The sequence below is a fragment of the Saccopteryx leptura genome, chromosome 9 (assembly GCF_036850995.1).
Source record: "Saccopteryx leptura isolate mSacLep1 chromosome 9, mSacLep1_pri_phased_curated, whole genome shotgun sequence".
Lineage (NCBI taxonomy): Eukaryota > Metazoa > Chordata > Mammalia > Chiroptera > Emballonuridae > Saccopteryx > Saccopteryx leptura.
In genome coordinates this window covers 9,017,928-9,035,554 of record NC_089511.1, presented here as the reverse complement: position 1 = coordinate 9,035,554, position 17,627 = coordinate 9,017,928, and the positions used below count along the sequence as shown (strand labels likewise).

The window sequence follows — 17,627 nt, the reverse complement described above, 5'->3', positions numbered from 1 at the left end:
CCTGGCTCAGAGGAGGAGCGCCTGCCCTCTCTGGGCTCAGGGTTCCCCGTCTGCATGGGCAGGGGGCCGGGCTGCTGGGCTGGCTTCTCTGCGGTCCCTCCGATGTGCATTTCCGTGACGCCAATGGGCTTCCATTGGTCCTTGGCTTTGGCCTATGTCTTGCCCTTCTGGAGATGACTACTAACCAGGAATTTGAATGGCAGGGAACTTTAGGCTGAGTGCTGTGTGTGTGTGTCTGTGTGTGTGTGTCTGTGTGTGTGTCTGTGTGTCTGTGTGTGTGTGTCTGTGTGTGTGTGTCTGTGTGTCTGTCTGTGTCTGTGTGTGTGTGTCTGTGTGTGTGTGTCTGTGTGTGTGTCTGTGTGTGTGTCTGTGTGTCTGTGTGTGTACGTGTGTGTGTGTCTATGTGTGTGTCTGTGTGTGTGTCTGTATGTGTGTGTCTGTGTGTGTGTCTGTGTGTGTGTCTGTGTGTCTGTCTGTGTCTGTGTGTGTGTCTGTGTGTGTGTGTCTGTGTGTGTGTGTGTGTCTGTGTGTGTGTCTGTGTGTGTCTGTGTCTGTGTGTCTGTGTGTGTGTGTGTCTGTGTGTGTGTGTCTGTGTGTGTGTCTGTGTGTGTGTCTGTGTGTGTGTGTCTGTGTGTGTCTGTGTGTGTCTATGTGTGTGTGTCTGTCTGTGTGTGTGCATGTGTGTGTCTGTATGTGTGTGTCTGTCTGTGTCTGTGTCTGTGTGTGTCTGTGTGTCTGTGTGTGTGTCTGTGTGTGTCTGTGTGTGTCTGTGTCTGTGTGTGTCTGTGTGTCTGTGTGTGTGTCTGTGTGTGTCTGTGTGTTTGTGTCTGTGTGTGTGTGTCTGTGTGTCTGTGTGTTTGTGTCTGTGTGTGTGTGTCTGTGTGTGTGCGTGTCTGTGTGTGTGTGTGTCTGTGTGTCTGTGTGTGTGTGTGTGTGTGTCGGGGGCGCGTATCCTGAGCCGGCTCGTCAGGGTCACTCACCGAGCTGTCAATTCCCAGAGCCAGGAGCATGATGAAGAACACAATGGCCCAGAACGTGGACCCCGACAGGGTGGAAATGGCTTCTGGGTACAGGATGAAGACCAGGCCGGCTCCTGAAAGAAAGGTCAAGGGCCCCATCGATGGCTGGGACTGCTGGTCTGAGCTGCAGGTCGTAGGAGAGCATCGTGAGGCTCGGTCAGCCCCAGGCCAGCCCGTGGCACCTGGTGAGTCACGGGTGGGCAGAGGAACCAAGGGCCTGAAGCTGACAGACGAAGCCAACTCCATCCAGCTCACACTTCCCCCACGCGCCAAAGAGGCGGGCCTCCGGCAGCCAGACCGGGGAGCAGCGCCTCGCCCACCCGGACGGGCTGCAGGCTGCATGCTGCAGACCCTGCTCCTGCACCCCGGGAGGGGTCCTCTTACTCCACAAACTCCTTGGGCAGCCCCTCCCCAGGTCTCAGCTTCTCTGTGGCCACGACAATACGGGAAATAGCAGGGCAGGACACAGGCTCTGGAGTTGGCCTAGTGGTCAGCTGGGTGACCTTGGACAACTTAGCCCGAGTCTCAGCTCTCTCCTCTTTAAAGTGGGTCTGTTCACACTCTCAGCCGTGAGCACTAATGGAAGGCGTGTCAAGTGCTCAGCACAGGGGTCAGTGCAGAGGACAGGCTCCAAGGTCGGTCCTGCTTAGCCGGACTCGGCGGAAGGTTCTGTCACATCCGCAGGGCCCAGGACTGCCCGGAATTCCCACCGACAGGACTCAGAGCAAGTGCATCACGTGGGCGGTTTGGAAACCTCGGGTGCAGCCCCCATAGAGCTGGGCGGCCGTGAGCGAGGCAGGTTCCTCCGCCCTCTCTCCCTCAGCGGGCCGGGTCTGCCCACCCACCTTCCGTGGCGACATCTTCAATGTTGACCTTGTGCTCGTGGGCCATGTAGCCGAGGATGGAGAAGATGGCAAACCCGGAGACGAAGCTGGTGACGCAGTTGATGGTGCTGGTGAGCAAGGCGTCCCTGGGGGAAGGAATCACCGTTAGTCCAAGTCGCCTGCCTCTCTTTGCCCCTGCTCGTTGACCTCCGGACAGCCTGTGGGGTCCGCGGCTCCCAGTGCCTCCAGGGTCCTGCTGGCCCACGGACCCCAGCGCCCTGCCACACTGGGGTGAGACCCTGCAGGTGCAGGACATAGGTCAGTCGCTTCCGGAAGGGATACTCTGAGACCAGAGTCCGGTATCAAATTCCTGTTGGGAGCCTGAGTCACCTGCCTCCTTCTTCAACCAGCCTCCACGGCTTCCCAGTTTTCTCAGCTTCTCAGCCAGGTGTCTAAGCGCTTTGCTGAGATGACCCAACCCTCCTTCCAGGCTCACGGTCCGTGAGTCCCCAGGATGCAGTCCCCTTGCTGACCCTCAGGTAACTCCCCTCCCTGGCTCTGCTCCAGCTGCCCCCACCGAGTGTGCTGTCTGTTCCGTGTCTGCCTGTCACAGTCCTAACTCCCCTCCGTAGCCCACCTGAAACTCCCCTCCCTGCCCTGGCTGACCCCCTACCGGACGGCTGATCACCCACTTCCTTAGCCTTCCTGCAGCCTGGCCCACTGGTACACACGCATCCTACTCTGTCTCATACCACAGGGGTGGCGACCCTGTCTTCAGCTTTGACAGAGTGATGGAGGCGGGCCCGACGTGTGCCCGTGCACAGACTTCCCAGTCTGCCAGCCAGGCCCTCGCTGCTCATGCGACCAGCCTGGGCATCCCACCCTGGCCTGGCTGGGCATCGGATGGACAGACAGACAGCACGGTCTGCTCGGAAAGCCACAGACTGTCCTCTGTCCCAGCTACCCAGCCCCAGCGGCTCCCACTTTCCCAGCCCCCCTGCCGGCATGTTTCAGGGGTGAAGCCCCCCCCTGAGCCGAAGGGGGCTCACCAGGACCCCCACAGGCCACACCGGCGTTCACGGAGCACCCAGGATGGCCACTCCGCCTCGCTCCATAGCGGAGGGGACCCGAGAGGAGAGGCTGACCCGCCCCAGACCCGAGCCCTCTCTCCCAGCCCCGCGAGCCTCCCTCCCCAGGCCCCCGCGCTTCCCAGAGCCTCGAGAAGGGTCTCACCGGTAGCAGTTGTTGTCAAATTTGTTGTAACTGGCAAATGCAATCAACACTCCAAATCCAGCCCCCAAGGAAAAGAATATCTGAGTCGCAGCGTCAATCCATACCTGAGACGAGGAGACAAAAGCTGTCACCCTCTGCTTCCCCAAGAATGGGACCATCTCACCACTCCAGAAGGGCTGCCCCCACCCCCCACCCCACAACCAGGGATGCTCTGAGACCCCAGGAAGCGAGGTCTGAACCAGGGATGGCAGCAGCCCACCCCCCACAGAAGCCTGGGGTCTCTCCAGCATCTCCTGGTCCCGGTGGTCCTGAGTAAGCTCACCCTGGAGGCACTTACTGGCTCAACTTGATGTCCCGACTGTCAGAGAAACTTAGAAAACTGACCGTCCCAGGCTACGCAGATGGCGTGACGGCAAAGGCTTGCGGCCATGTTGGAGTTACGGGGACGACTTCTTGAGAAAGGGACATGTTTCCTAGCCGCTCCTACCAGCCCACACGGCGGTGACTCTGGGGTTCCCCCGGGGTTTTTACTGAGTCCATCTTTTGAGTGATGACAGCAGTGGCTGGGCGCCTGAGGGTCTGAGCCCCTGCCCGAGCTCCCCGCCTCCTGGTCTGGTCCTGGTTAATTTCATGTCCCTGTACATGTTCCCTCATCCGCGGCGTGGAGATAATTACACCCGGCCCACCCCAGGGAAGAGCTGCTATTCGGACATGTGAGGTCTCTGTCACCTCCCCACTCACATGATCCCAGGCTTCCCCTCCTCCCTAAGCCCAGGGCGGGACTAGCACCCCGAGGGAGGAAGCTGGGTCTGTTCCGTGCGTGCGGGGGGCACCCTGGCTCCCTGCTCCGTTTCCACTCCCCGGGAAGACTTGGGCTGGTTAAGCCGTTGCAGAGCAAACAGAGGTCTGACCTGTCGAGCGGTTTACGAGGCTGATTCACGCCTTGCGCTCTGTTATCTTCCTGACAGTTACTAAGGATATAGGTTTTTCTCACGGTTACTGAGCTATATAACCCTGTGGGGTGTTGGGACGTTGTAACTCTGGGAGGGTGCGCAGTGGGAGGGGTCCCTCCGAGTCCTGTGTTGCCAGAGTCATTGTGGGTTCAAAGAGAGTGTGAAGAAGCCTTTGGGGACAGTGAGGGATGATGCTGAAGTGTTGTCACCGAGGTGGGACTGAGGGAGGAGGCCGGAGAGCATGTTGGCCATGAATTGAAGATGCTCAAGGCCCTAGAACCTACACGCTTGTCGCTGCTCCCAACCTAACCCCACTGCTTGGAATTCCGCTCCAAATTCACCGCCTTTCATTGTGATCTGTGTCTCTGGGGGCTGTGGGGGGGGCAGTTCGTGGGGCCCACGTCTCCCTGTACTTGACGTTGTCCCTCTGCTGTCGTCACGGGATGGTGGCAAAGGCCAGCGTTGGGGACTAGAGAGTGGAAATAGGACCGGGGTGCCTGGGGCGGGTTGGGGGGCTGTGGCACAGGGCAGGAGTAAAACCCAGGACCGAGTACTGCTCCCCTTGAAAGGAGGGGTCTACAGAGGTCACCGAAGGGCACCACAGAATCCCGGGCCAGCCGAGCTGGAGGGGCTCGCGGAGACCCACAGGCGCAGGTCAAACCGGCACAGGCCGGGCACAGAGGCCGCAGCCCAGGCTGGGAACCACAGAATCCCGGGCCAGCCGAGCTGGAGGGGCTCGCGGAGACCCACAGGCGCAGGTCAAACCGGCACAGGCTGGGCACGGAGGCCGCAGCCCAGGCTGGGAGGGTCGTCTCCGGCCGTGCAGCCAGTTTGGGACAGAACCAGGGCCAGAGTGCTATCACCACCTGCCCCAAGAACCCTCCGCAGCCCCGGCCGTCAGGGGGGCGGGCACGGGGCACTGACCGTGGCCTCTTTGAGGCGGTAGAAGTCGATGTGCAGGTAGGCGTTGATGCCGTTGGAGGCGCCGGGCAGCGTGATGCCGTGGACCAGGAGCACGAACAGCACGAGGTACGGCAGCGTGGCCGTGATCCACACGACCTGTCGGGGACAAGCTCACCCTGAGAGCCCGGCTCTGCCCCTGGTGGGGGAGGCACCCAGCCCGCCCACACCTTCCTGCGCACAGTGCACAGGCCTCCAGCTCCATCTCCAGGCCGGGTCCCGGGCCCAACTCCAGCACAGTGAACAGACAGGCCACACCTGGCGCGGCGCAGCACCGCGTGGGAGAGGCAGCCACTCTGGGCACAGGGCTGCCATCCGAGCTAAGGGCACGGGGACAAACACAGGTTCTCACAGCACCTGACACCTCCCCCTCTACAGGCCGCCTCTCCTGACCATTCAAGTTGCCCAGGAAGAGCTAAGCACACCACTTTATGCCACTTCCTTACCCTCCCTCCCTCCCTCCCTTCCTTCCTCACTCCCTCCCTCTTTCCCTTCCTCCCTCCCCACATCCACCCCTCCCTTCCTCTATCCACCCCACCAGCATCCCTCCCTTCCTCCCTTCATCCATTCATACTTCCCTCCCTTCATCCATCCATCCATCCATCCATCCATCCATCCATCCATCCATCCCTCTCCTCTCCCTCTCCCTTACTCTCATTCAAGCACATCCTCCTAAGTTTGCTGCCCAAGCAGGGACTTGGCTGGGCAGAAAGCAGAACCCTGGCCTTTCTCCGTCAGGGTGGGGATGTCCGTGGGGCTTAGACAAAGTGCATTGTCCACAAACCCATAAAGGAAGGACTGCTCCCAGACCAGAGAGAGACTCCCCCATCCCGCCCACAGTGGAGGAACAGAGAAGGGGGGAGCGTGTGTGGGCTTCCTCGCTGTCCCTTCTCACGCCCTTTACCGCGCGCTGAAACACTCTGCATCCTTCTAGATAAAAATGTCAAAGTTCAGGTCCTTTCTTGGAGCTCCTGATTTCATTGGTCCGGGGTGGGGCTCGCACCTTAGTGTGTTTTAAAAGCTCCCCCTGATGACGAGCCTGTGCAGTCAAGGTGAACAGTCACTGACTGGTGGGCAGATGCGGCCACGCGCAGGTGCAGCCGGGAGGCGGACGGGGCCCTGGAGGAAACATGCTCGGGGCTGGAATTCCCAGACCAAGGCAGACTCAGCTGCAACACTACAGGCCACGGGACAGATGGCCCCTCCTCTCAAAGGCCTGACACTAGGCAGGCCGAGAATCTTTACACATTTGTAAGGAGAAAATGGAATCCCTGAAACGTGGCTGAGGGTCAAGTTCTTTGCCAGCCTAGAGAGACAGGGGCTCAACACAAAATACTGAGATGTAGACAGTAGAGTCATACGTTTTCCATAATTACGTTTAAGGGCTGGGATGTGTCCTCCTCTCTCTTTCCCACCAGATCATGAATGAGCTCCTTAGAGGGAAAACATTCATTGTTTTCAAATTTCTATCCTCAGCACATGGGACTCATGGATGCTTTAAAAAACATTTGATGAATAGGAGGATGATTGCACAGTTAGATAGATGAATGATTGGGCTGATGGACTGATGAATGAACGAGAGGATGGACGGACAGACAGATGATTGAACGGTTGGGCGGAGGATGAATGGGATGGCTAGATGGATGACGGGATGGTTGGATATATCGTCTGGTAAGTGATTAAATGGATAGGTGGATGGTTAGGCGAGTTCACGGTTGAGTGGGTAGATAAATGAATGAGTAGGTCAGTGACAGATCAGAGGGGTAGTGGATAACTAAGTCAGTCACAGAGTGAATGAAAGAATAAGTGAGTAAATGAACAAGTGAGTCAGGGAGTAATCAGATGTAGAGTGGGTAGCCATATTTCTGAGGGAATCAGTAAAGGAATCAGGCTCTTATATTTCATGTTATCCAATTGCTCCTCCATCTCTCCCTTGTTACTTGGGGAGGATCTTTGCAGATATGGGCTTTAGATTTCCATTTTCTTCCAGGAGCTTAGGAACAAGAAGGACAAATTGCCCAAAACAAATGAGGAGGAACACATGCCCTAGAAAGTGAAGTCATTGCATCTGGATGACCCCGCATCCATCCCAGATTCATCCCTCCGAATTGGGACGAACGGGCCTAACTCCTCAGTGACAAGCACAAGCAGGAGCCTCAGCCGTCCTTGTTGGGTCCTAACTGCTGTGTTCCCCTATAACTTAAATCAACAGCTGCAGGTTCACTCCCAGCCCAGCAGGGCACCCAAACACACCACTCTGCCCATCAACAAACAGCCTCACCTGGTCTGCCCCTAGGCATCTCCCGTGGGGTCTGGAGGCCGCCCTGCACTGGCCATGCCTGAGACTCCAACACGGATCCAATTTCCCCCAGGAACACACCAGGGCATGACTGAGCTGACCCTGACTGTGGTCAAGCATCAAGAAAGGGGAGTTTGTTTTGTTCATACACATGTGTTCAAACTAAACCATTTAAGTGTCGTTGAAAGGTCTCAGAATTGATGGCAGGAGTGAGTTCCGCTGCCTAAGATCTTGTGTCGAAGGGGAGGCTGCCTTGGTCCTTGGCCAATAGCTTGCTCATGCTCACATGGGCCCTGCATGCACACTGGGTGATGAGAAGGGCCCCTGGGGTTGTGTCAGCTCTACCCCGAACTTCTCTGCTCTCAAGTTTTCAACTCGCAGCGCGTCTCTGGCCATGAGAAGCCAGGCTTGGTCTATCTTGGAGCGTGAGATGAGAAGAACAGTGACAAGCCCATTGGTTTTGGCACGTGTCATCAATCCTCAAAAAAAGACACTGCTTTCTATCACCTGAAATCCAAATTCTTCTCCCTTGTGTTTCTGTGGACACAGAATTTGCAGGGTCCCACGTGCCAAACTCAATGGCTGACAATGTCAGTGAGGAAGATCTCGGGTCCATAAAAGGAAGAGCTTTTTCTGCCTGACCTGTGATGGTGCAGTGTTTAGAGTGTCGACCTGGAACACCGAGGTCACCGGTTCAAAATCTCAGGCTTGCCCAGTCAAGGCGCATAGGAGAAGCACTACTATAAATGGATGCTTCCTGCTTCCCTCTTCTCTCCCCACCCCTGTCTCCTCTTGCTCTAAAATCAACAAAAAATAAAATCTCTGAAAGAAAGAGTTTTCTAGTGAATAGAGCTCTCTCAAGAGGAGATGAGCTGTCCGGGGAGGTGCTGAGGCCCCTTTCATTATGAGGATCTGGTCATGAGGCAAAGGCCCGCCCAGGTCAAGGTGAGGCCCATGGACCAGGGGCGTCAGCAGCACTCAGGAGCAGGTCAGAAGTGCGATTCTCACCTCATCCCCGCAGGGTCACGCTCTCGGGGAGGGACCAGGAATCTGAGTTGGAACAAGCGCCCCATGTGATCCTCACGAGCATTAATGGTGGCAAAGCAACTGCTCGAGGTCACCTCCAAGGTCTTCTCTCACACAGAGATGACACAAACTGCCTTCATCCAACTGCCAATGATTCATGATGTGTGTCATCTTCAGAACGGGGTTTGAGGGCCGTTCGCATGAACAGCAAAGCCGTACTGAGATCAATGGGGTGAGGGGGACACACCGGTGTGACCAAAGAAACCAATGAGCTGCAAATATTTTAGCCCATTTGTCGCTCAGATGCCAATGACACTGTACATTATTACTGGGTCCAGTGAGTCACTAAAACAAGCCGGGACCAGCTTCTGCTGAAATATTAGTGAGGAGACTTGGCTAGAATTATTGACTTGAAGTCAAAAGTGAACAGAAAGATCTTTGTATTTAAATATTCTAGAACTCAGGTGTACTTCGAATTGGTCCAGCTTTCTCTCTCCCTGACCCTACCCACTTGGCCAGGACTCGAGTGATGTCTTGTCTCGTCCCATCCCCCAATTGGCCCAAAGCCCGCAGTGAGGAGGGCAGGGTGTGGTGGTTGGCCCTGGCCAGTTCTGTTGTCTTGCTTTGTCTCCAGGCATAAAGAAGCCCAAGGTTTCCGGGAGCTTAGTTCCACGTGCAAACAAACAGAGCAGGTGGGCGCCCGAGCCTGCACCGTCCCGGGAGCTTAGTTCCACGTGCAAACAAACAGAGCAGGTGGGCGCCCGAGCCTGCACCGTCCCGGGAGCTTAGTTCCACGTGCAAACAGACAGAGCAGGTGGGCGCCCGAGCCTGCACCGTCCCTCCAGCCCCGCAGAAAGTTGGCGCGGTTTGAAAACCACTGAGCGCCGGCGGGGGGGCTGGTGACAGGGACACAGTGTGACAAGGATCATTTATCGAGTAATTTTCACCTGCCAGCTGTGCACTGAAGACCTCTCACTCCATCCTCCCAATAGCCCTGGAGACCGGCACAATCAACACTTGTTGTCACTTTGCAGGTGAGGACACTGACGCTTAGGGCGCACCATGGATCCTGAGGTCACCTCATAGGAAAGGATGATGTCTGGAATGCAACCCAGGTGGTCTGGCCACCAGTCGCTCGCTCTATGGTATATCTGAGGCCTGGGTTCAAGTCCTGGCCATACTAAAGATTGCTCTGAAGCCCTGTTCCTCTCTAGGGCTCAGTTTCCCCATTTCTACAAGCATGCGAGCGGCCCCTGAGTATCTTCCAGGCCCATGTGTAGGTGTAGCTCACTGGACTTGTAGCGACTGAGGGCCGGTTCGGCCGAGGACTGTGAGATGCAGGAGGAAGGTGGGACTCCAGATGGCAAATGTTGGTGTGTGCACCCTTGTCCGGCTCCCTGGGGGCTAACTCCTGACTCAGACCTCCGCTCTCTACCCTGAGGCGGGCCGTGGGTCAAAGTTACAGCGTGTGTGGCCTGGGGATGATTGCGTGGGTGGGTGGGTGGGTGGGTGGATGGTGAATGGATGATGAATGGGTGGATGGATGGGTGGATGGATGGGTAGATGGATGGATGGATGGTGAATGGATGATGTATGGATGGATGGATGGGTGGGTGGATGGATGGATGAATGGATGATGGATGGATGGATGGATGGTGAATGGATGATGTATGGATGGATGAAAGGGTGGATAGATAGGTGGATGGATGGATGGATGGTGAATGGATGATGTATGGATGGATGGATGGGTGGGTGGGTGGGTGGATGGATGGGTGGATGGATGGATGGATGAATGAGTGGATGGATGGATGGATGGTGAATGGATGATGTATGGATGGATGAAAGGGTGGATGGATGGGTGGATGGATGGGTGGATGGATGGATGGATGAATGAGTGGATGGATGGATGGATGGATGGATGGTGAATGGATGATGTATGGATGGATGAAAGGGTGGATGGATGGGTGGATGGATGATGGATGGATGGATGGATATATAGTTGGGTAGATGGTTAAGTAGGTAGATGTATGGTGCCCTTTCCCTGGTTCAGACTGCACCCCGCCCCACACCATTCCAGCTGAGGACAGTGGAGTCGCACATCTTCCAAGCACAGAGCTCTCACGCACCAAGCTGGGAAGTGTGAACATTTGCAATTCATTTCAGGCACCCCGTGGCTTTGGACGCCTGCTAAGGAAACTCTGTCCTGTCCTAGATACAATCTGGAAGAAATAAGCAAAACTCTTGTTTTTCTCCTGGGCCAGTCTATAAAAACAATTAGAGGCAGGGCACAAGAATGTCCTACATGAAGTCCCTCCCCAGCGACCGGGGGACTTGCGCAAACGTGGGCCATGGCTCCTGTTGACGTGTGTCTGCCTGGGAGGTCTCTCCAGTGCAACATTCCTGCCCTGCCCCGCGTTGCTCCCCCAGCAGGGGCGAGAACTCCTCCAAAGACCTCGGCACAGAGAAGCCAGCAGGCGCAGCTCCTGTCTTTAACACCCCGTCCCTGCAGACAACTCGGGCTCCGCTCTGGCCAAGTGACAAACCAGGCAGGGCAGGCTCTGTCCTTCTGGCGAAGGCTGGAGGGCACATATCTCAGAGTGTCCCTTCCCGGGCCAGCAGCCGTGAGGCTCACACATCTTCCGTTCTGACACCCGCAGAGGGCGGGAGAGCCGTGCTCCCAATGCCTGAGGAAGCGCAGGGAGGCTGGCCGAGGCTGGGCTCCCGCACCTCTGTGCCTCGGCCCAGGCTGTTCCTCCCAATGAAAACCTCTCCCTTCCGCCCTGTCTCTACCGGAGCCTGTCCTTAGAGACCCAGCCTAGATGCCACCTTCTCCACGGTCTCCATGGACCCTCTTAGTTGAAGGAACTTCCTTCTTCCACTAATGTGACCTCTCACATTTCTGTGACCACGAGGCCTCCTGGGATGAACCACCTGCTATACTGAAACAAGAGACACACACACATACAGACACTATGACCAAAACGCAGATCCCACGAGGCAGTTCTGACTTTACACTATCTGCCATGCACTGTTACTACCTAGCCTGTTTTGTTTTTAAAAAATTGTTTGTGGAGACCCACTAAATGGACTTAATGACAGTTTCATAACCCACAGTTTGTTCTCCTGCCAAAGTGCAACCTGACTACCTGATGTGAAATTGTCTCCCAAGTAAAGGTAAGTATAAAAAAGCCCCTTGGCTGGGTAGCTCAGTTGGTTAGAGCATCATCCTGACATGCCAAGGTTGCGAGTTGTATCCCCAGTCGGGGCACATACAAGAATCAACCAATGAATGCATGAATAACTGGAACAACAAGTCAATGTCTCTCTCCTCTCTTTCTTCCTTCCTCTTTTCTAAAAATCAATCAATAAAAAAAAATTTTTAAAGCAAGATATGTAATAGTGTGTCACCATTTATATTTACTCAGTAATGTGTATTAATAGTTTGTGACTATTAATGTTTACTTAAAGGGGGACACACATATATGTCTGGATAGAGAATCAAGAAACTAATGACATAGGTTGACCCCCACCTGTCTATAATACACATGGACTCTACAGCAACTGAAGAAAGAATTTGTCTTTTTATTCTTTGCCTCACTAGTCCTGGCATCAAGCTTGGCTCATAGTAGGTGTCCATAAATGTTTAATTAGTTAGACTGGATTCAATAGAACATTTATGGAAGGTCCAAAAATTTATTTACTCACCCATTATTTTTCTTTTCTTCCTACCTTCTCTCATTAATCTTTCAATAAATATTTACTGAAGACCCGCCATGCGCCAGATGCTGGGGTAGTGGTGGTCCTAGCTGGGCTCTGCTCTCTTCCAGAATTCCTCCCTGACTTACACTCTATCTGGGCTCTTCCTTGGGACAGACACTGTGTCTCTGACATGCTCCCTGAGAGAGTTCATCTCCGTGGGCTGCTGTCCCCTGCCTCTACCCTTGCTCCCAGTGGCATGACCAAGAGCTCGAGGTGTACCAGAGAGAACCCCGACACACCCCACTTTCCAACAGCATTGTTTATCTAATGAATCTTCTCACACACTCATGCCTACTTGAGGGCTGCCTTGTGACTCCCAGGGAACCCACCCCGGCGTGGAATCCCCTCCCACCAGGCTGATCTTGGCCACCAGGACAATAACAAAGATGCAAGCAGAGACCGGAAGGGACACTTTGCACATCAGGGCATGTCTGCTCAGAACACACACTTGGAACTCGGCCACCATGCTCGGAGAAGCCCAAGCCACAGGCAGAGGCTATGTGGAAACACCACAAAGTGCTCCGGGTGACAGTGCCAGTTGAGGTTCATGCCAGTACCAAATGTCATCGTGTCCGCCATCTGGTACAAGCCAGCCTAGTCATGCTCCCTGTGAGGTATACCCAGGCAACATCACATAGAGTGGAAGAACCACCCAGCTGATCCCAGTCAACCCACAAAATCGAGAGCAATAATAGAATGATGGGTATTTTAAATGGTTGGAGTGTCTTGGTTACCCAGCTATAGCTAACCAAAGCACTAGGAAAAACAGCTCCCAGCTACATCCTCTGTAGTGCAGTCCAGTTTCACATGGATCCCATCTGTCCAAATGGGGTGGCCCTCCTTGTGATAACCCTCGGCCTAAGAATCAACAGGGGCCATGACCTGAGTTTACTCCACCCAAGGGGTTGGCTGGATGGGGAGGTGACAGGTTCAGCATGCCAGCTCTGGCCAGGCCCTCCTAAGTTATCTAACTCCCCACTCTTCTCTCCAGGCAGCCTTGACCCTTGGAGGCACTCAGCACTGTGTCAGAGGAATTGCAAAGCCCCAGGGCACGTAGATATATATCTTCTGGAACATTCTTTTTTTACTGAAAGATTCATAAAGGGGAATGACTGGTTTTATAGTAAAGCAATGGTTATGTTCCAAAGTAGGAGGGAACATTTGCATAAAGTTTTGGGTCAACATTTAAGTTATAGCAAACATGGTGTCAATAGGTTGCTTTTTGTGGCAGGGTTCCGAAAGGCTTTTCCCTAAGGCCCTTGGGTGTTCCCATTCCCAGGTATCTTAAGGGAGCTCCGATGGGAAAGGGTGAGCCCCCTGGTCCACACCCTGCTGCTGTTGGAACCTGGGTTCGGGGCAGGGAAGGGACTGCCCCAGGTCTCCCAGGGAGACAGCGGGGGAGTTGGGAGCCCACCCGGGCTCTGTGCATCCAGCGATACCTTTTCTTTTCACCAGCTAACAGCTACAGCTAGAAAAAAATTAAATTATTTCTTTTAGGCCCATCTCCCAACGGACAGAGAAGCAGGGCGTTACCTTGCCTGACGTTTTCACCCCTTTCCAGAGGCTGAAGAACAGGATGACCACAACGAGCATCAGACAGAGCAGGAGCTGCCACTGCGGCAGGCCGATGTCGTGGATCCCGCCGCTCTCGTGAAGGTGCAGGACGCCGCGCCTGCCAGGACAGGGGAGGGGCCGCCGGTCAGCGCGAGCGGATGACCAAGGCCTTGACCTCGGGCCAGTCCCCGAAGGTGCGAGGTGATGGAGACGGATCTGGGCGGCGGGGCCACAGCCCGGCATCCTCCGGGACGGCTGTCTGCATCACGGCCCATGCCTGGGACCGCCCTCCCCAGAGCCAAGTCACCAGGGGGGAAGACTTCCCACTCAGGGCTGCTTCTCCAACGGCAACAAAAATCTCCTGAGCACCTCCTGCCTGTGTGGTTCTGGGGTGGTGAGTAAGAGGAAAGTTCCTGTCCTCATAGTCTAGAACGGCAGGGCTCAACAGGAGTGTGGGGGGGGGACTTCACCGCCCCCCCCCCCAGGTGACATTGCAACATTTGGCAATGTCTGGGATGTCTCGGATTGTCACCCTTGGGGAGGGGGTGGTGTTACTGGCATCTAGAGAATAAAGACTAGGGACATCCTACAATGTGTGGGACAGCCTCCGGCAACAAAGGGTGATCTGGTTCCAAACTCCCATGTTGCTGAGGTTACGAATCCCTGGTCCAGAGACTGAGACGAGAGATAACATGTCCCCTCTTTGGGAATAGCTGCTAAAGTTGCAGGTATGCACATCTTGTGCCCTCGCAATTCCGCTCCTGGGCGTTTACCCAATAGAAATGTGGACATTTGTTCCCTAAAAAACATGTTCTAGAACAGCGGTTCTCAACCTGTGGGTCACGACCCCGGCGGGGGTCGCCTAAAGCTATCGGAAAATACATATTTATTATACAATACATTTTTTAATAAAATGTGTATTTTATGGCTTTAGGCGACCCCTGTGTTTTGGTCGTTCGACCCCCGCCGGGGTCGCGACCCACAGGTTGAGAACCGCTGTCCTAGAACGTCCATGGCAGTGTTATTCATAATAACCCCAACTGTAAGACACTCAACTAGATAAATTTTGATACAGGCATAAAATGGAATGCTCCACAGCAATACGAGCTCTATGGATGAATCCCTCACACATAATTTCATGAGAAAGAAGTCAAAACCAGAAAGAGTGCTTCCTGTCCGGTTCCATTCGCATGAAGTACAACAGATGAGATCGGGCGTGTTCAGGGTGGTATGGCCATAGACCACATGAAGTACAACAACAGGAGATACTGACCTGAGAGGTTGGCAGTCAGGAAAGGTGCACCCCAGGGGGCAGCGGGGACAGTGACGGGGAGGGGACACGGTGGGGACTTTCGGGATACCAGTCAGTTATGTTTTTCGGTCTGGGTGTTTGTGACACGGCTGTGTTCAGTGCGTGGCATCTGTTGATCTGTCACTTAATGACATTCACTTCTCTGTGCTAGGTTATCCTTCCACAAAAACAAACAGTAAATATTCGTGGGGTTTGGGAATATCAGGGCCCTCCAATGATCTACCGTGAACCGTAGGGAAGAGAACTTGTAAACAAAGTAACAGTTGCTTATGAGAAGCTAGAAAGTTTGTTAGGATCTAACCAAGGTCCAAAAGAGGCCAACTGATAAACTCTTAGGCAAGGTCCCGGGGTGGGAGGTTCCCACCCCAATTCCACACCCTTGTGTAATAAAGCAGAGCCCCCCCCGAAGGCAGGAACTGTGAGTGAGGGGTTCCCCACTACTCCCTCTTCCTGCCTGGTGGGGGTTTCTGTCCTAGCACTGGAGGTATTATATCCACAATTACAGTGACATCTGACAAGGGTTGGGATGACCAGGGAGCTGCACAGCATCCAGAACCGTCTCTGCCCAGTCCTCTGCCCCTCACATCACAGAGGCTGCAGTCGCTGCAACCTTCCCAACACCCTTCCAGCCCCAGCTCCACTGTCGTCACCTCCTCCGGGAGGCCCCCATGATCACTCCTGATACAAATCTGCTAACGCCTTCCGTTCTGTGGCCCTTGGCTCATTTCCCGAGCAGGGCCTGCTCCCGCAAGGTCAGGGCCGCCTGCGCCCGAGGCTCTCCCGAGATGAGGAGGGAGATTTCTAACAACCTTTCTTGCTAGAAAAACAATGAGCCCAGGACGACAGGGGAACCGAGCAGGGAAGAGGGTCAGTCTCCCTCTCTTGCTTCTCTTAGCAACTCCTCTCTTGACTTGTCAACCCCTCGTCCTTCCCATCTGGTCCTCTCCTACTGTCCAGGGCGACTGTCCACTCCCCGTGTGGAAGCCTCACTTCCTGAGCCTCACTGTACGGGGCCGGCTCTCAGCTGGGGGTCCGTCCCGAAGGCGCCTGGGGAATCCGTCCGTACCGGTGTTAACGGCAAACATGGTTAGTACAGCGTGCGTCCCTGGCCTGCTTTCACCCGAAAGGACACGTTGGTGGCAATATTTTACACGCTGCATTGGATACGCTCAAGGATAGTCATTCTCTCCCTTCCCCCTTCTCTCTCTCTCTCTCTCTCATCCCTTCTCTTCCCTCCTTTCATACCCACATCCCCAAAGAGAAATATGGGGTCAGGACAATGTAATTTGGAAGCCTATCAACAAGAACAGTGTTCTCACTGGAAGTCTTTTAAAGAAAAAATGACTGATATCTGGGTCCTGCTGTCAACCAATTGAATTAGAAGCCTTGGGGGACGGGGCCCTGGGCACCAGCGTCTCTTAATTCCACAGGCGGGAGGGAGGGAGGCGGTTCCGGGCAGTCACGGCCGAGACCCGTCAGACCAGAGGCCCGCCCCGCTGACAGGTTTTCTTTAGAGCAAACTGAAGCCTTCCAGAAACTGCCTTGACTTTCCTGGCAAAATAAAATAGGTTTTCTGTTCCAACGTGGGGGAGAAGGGGCCAAAGAGGCTCGTGAAAAGTGGGCTTGAACTGTTTTGGAAGCTTGGGTGCCAGCTGAGCCCCCAGACCCAGAGGCAGAGGGCTGCCCTCGGTGGGAAGCGTGCATCAGACCCCGGGAGACTCTAGACTTGCGAGGAAAACGCACGCCCAAGCCTGGAAACTAGCTCATCCTTGGGTGGGAGTTGAAATGTGTCCCCGTTGGCCCGGCCCCCAGTTACAGTGTGGCTCAAATCCTGGCACCGATTCCATAAACCCTTCCTGTGCATCGCTGGTGCCAGGCGGGATGCTGGTGCCAGGCGGGATGCTGGTGCCAGGCGGGGCTCTGACATGGCTGTGGACAAGCCGGTGGTGGCTCCAGACACGGGAAGCTCCCAGGCCAGAGCTCAGTCACTGGTGCAGGAGTTTGGAGGTAACAGGTGGAATTGTAACCATCCAAGTCAGTGATCAATGCCGATGATAATGACTATAACTGGACAATGATACGAGTAGAAAATCCAGGCCAAGGAAATGACCAGGTGTGAGATGGGGTACTTGCTATGTCGGAATACACTCTTAGATGCCTGGAACTTGTTTTAGAAATGAAATAAGGTCTCTAAAATCAAGTGTCTGAACTGGGAGGGAGGAAGACGGTTTGTTCGATTTGGGCCTATATAGAAAGGAACCCGTGTACGGAGATTTACTATGGCAGGGAGGCTGCTGAGAAGGCCACAGTGAATACCTTACTGGGGGAAAGTGAGTTTGAAACAAGGTCATAAAAATACAGAGTTAAGAAACTGGAAACTCTGCAAAGCAAAATTTAGTCTGGGACACTCCCCATTTGGGGCTTTTTTCCTCCTCACTCCCGTGGCTCTCACAAGGGGGAACTCACAGAACAGGAGACAGTGCCTAGAACCCAGGAGACACCTGACAAATGGATACTGTAACTATTATGACTGAGTCCCCACTTTCCAGAGCAGCAGGCATCTGCAAGGAGCTAAGGAGTGCCCAGAGAACTGCCCCAGGAAGTCAGCCGGGTGGGCTCCGTGGAGGAGGGGGCCTTCTCTGCCGGCCTGTGGGAGCACAGGTGAGTTGGGAGGTGGTGCACTGGTGC

At 54.7% G+C, this 17,627-nt stretch overlaps 1 protein-coding gene across 4 annotated transcripts in view; it reads right to left on the bottom strand.

Moving 5' to 3' along the window:
• SLC6A2 (solute carrier family 6 member 2) overlaps window positions 1–17,627 on the bottom strand; it is a 58,358-nt gene that overhangs the window by 7,599 nt on the left and 33,132 nt on the right. For all 4 annotated transcript variants that reach the window (XM_066349458.1, XM_066349459.1, XM_066349460.1 and 1 more), the window contains exons 5-9: window positions 13,607–13,745; window positions 4,954–5,088; window positions 3,077–3,180; window positions 1,865–1,989; window positions 981–1,093 (exon numbers count right to left, since the gene is read on the bottom strand). In XM_066349458.1, the coding sequence (XP_066205555.1) occupies window positions 981–1,093; window positions 1,865–1,989; window positions 3,077–3,180; window positions 4,954–5,088; window positions 13,607–13,745 (616 nt within the window). The remainder of the gene's footprint in view (window positions 1–980; window positions 1,094–1,864; window positions 1,990–3,076; window positions 3,181–4,953; window positions 5,089–13,606; window positions 13,746–17,627) is intronic.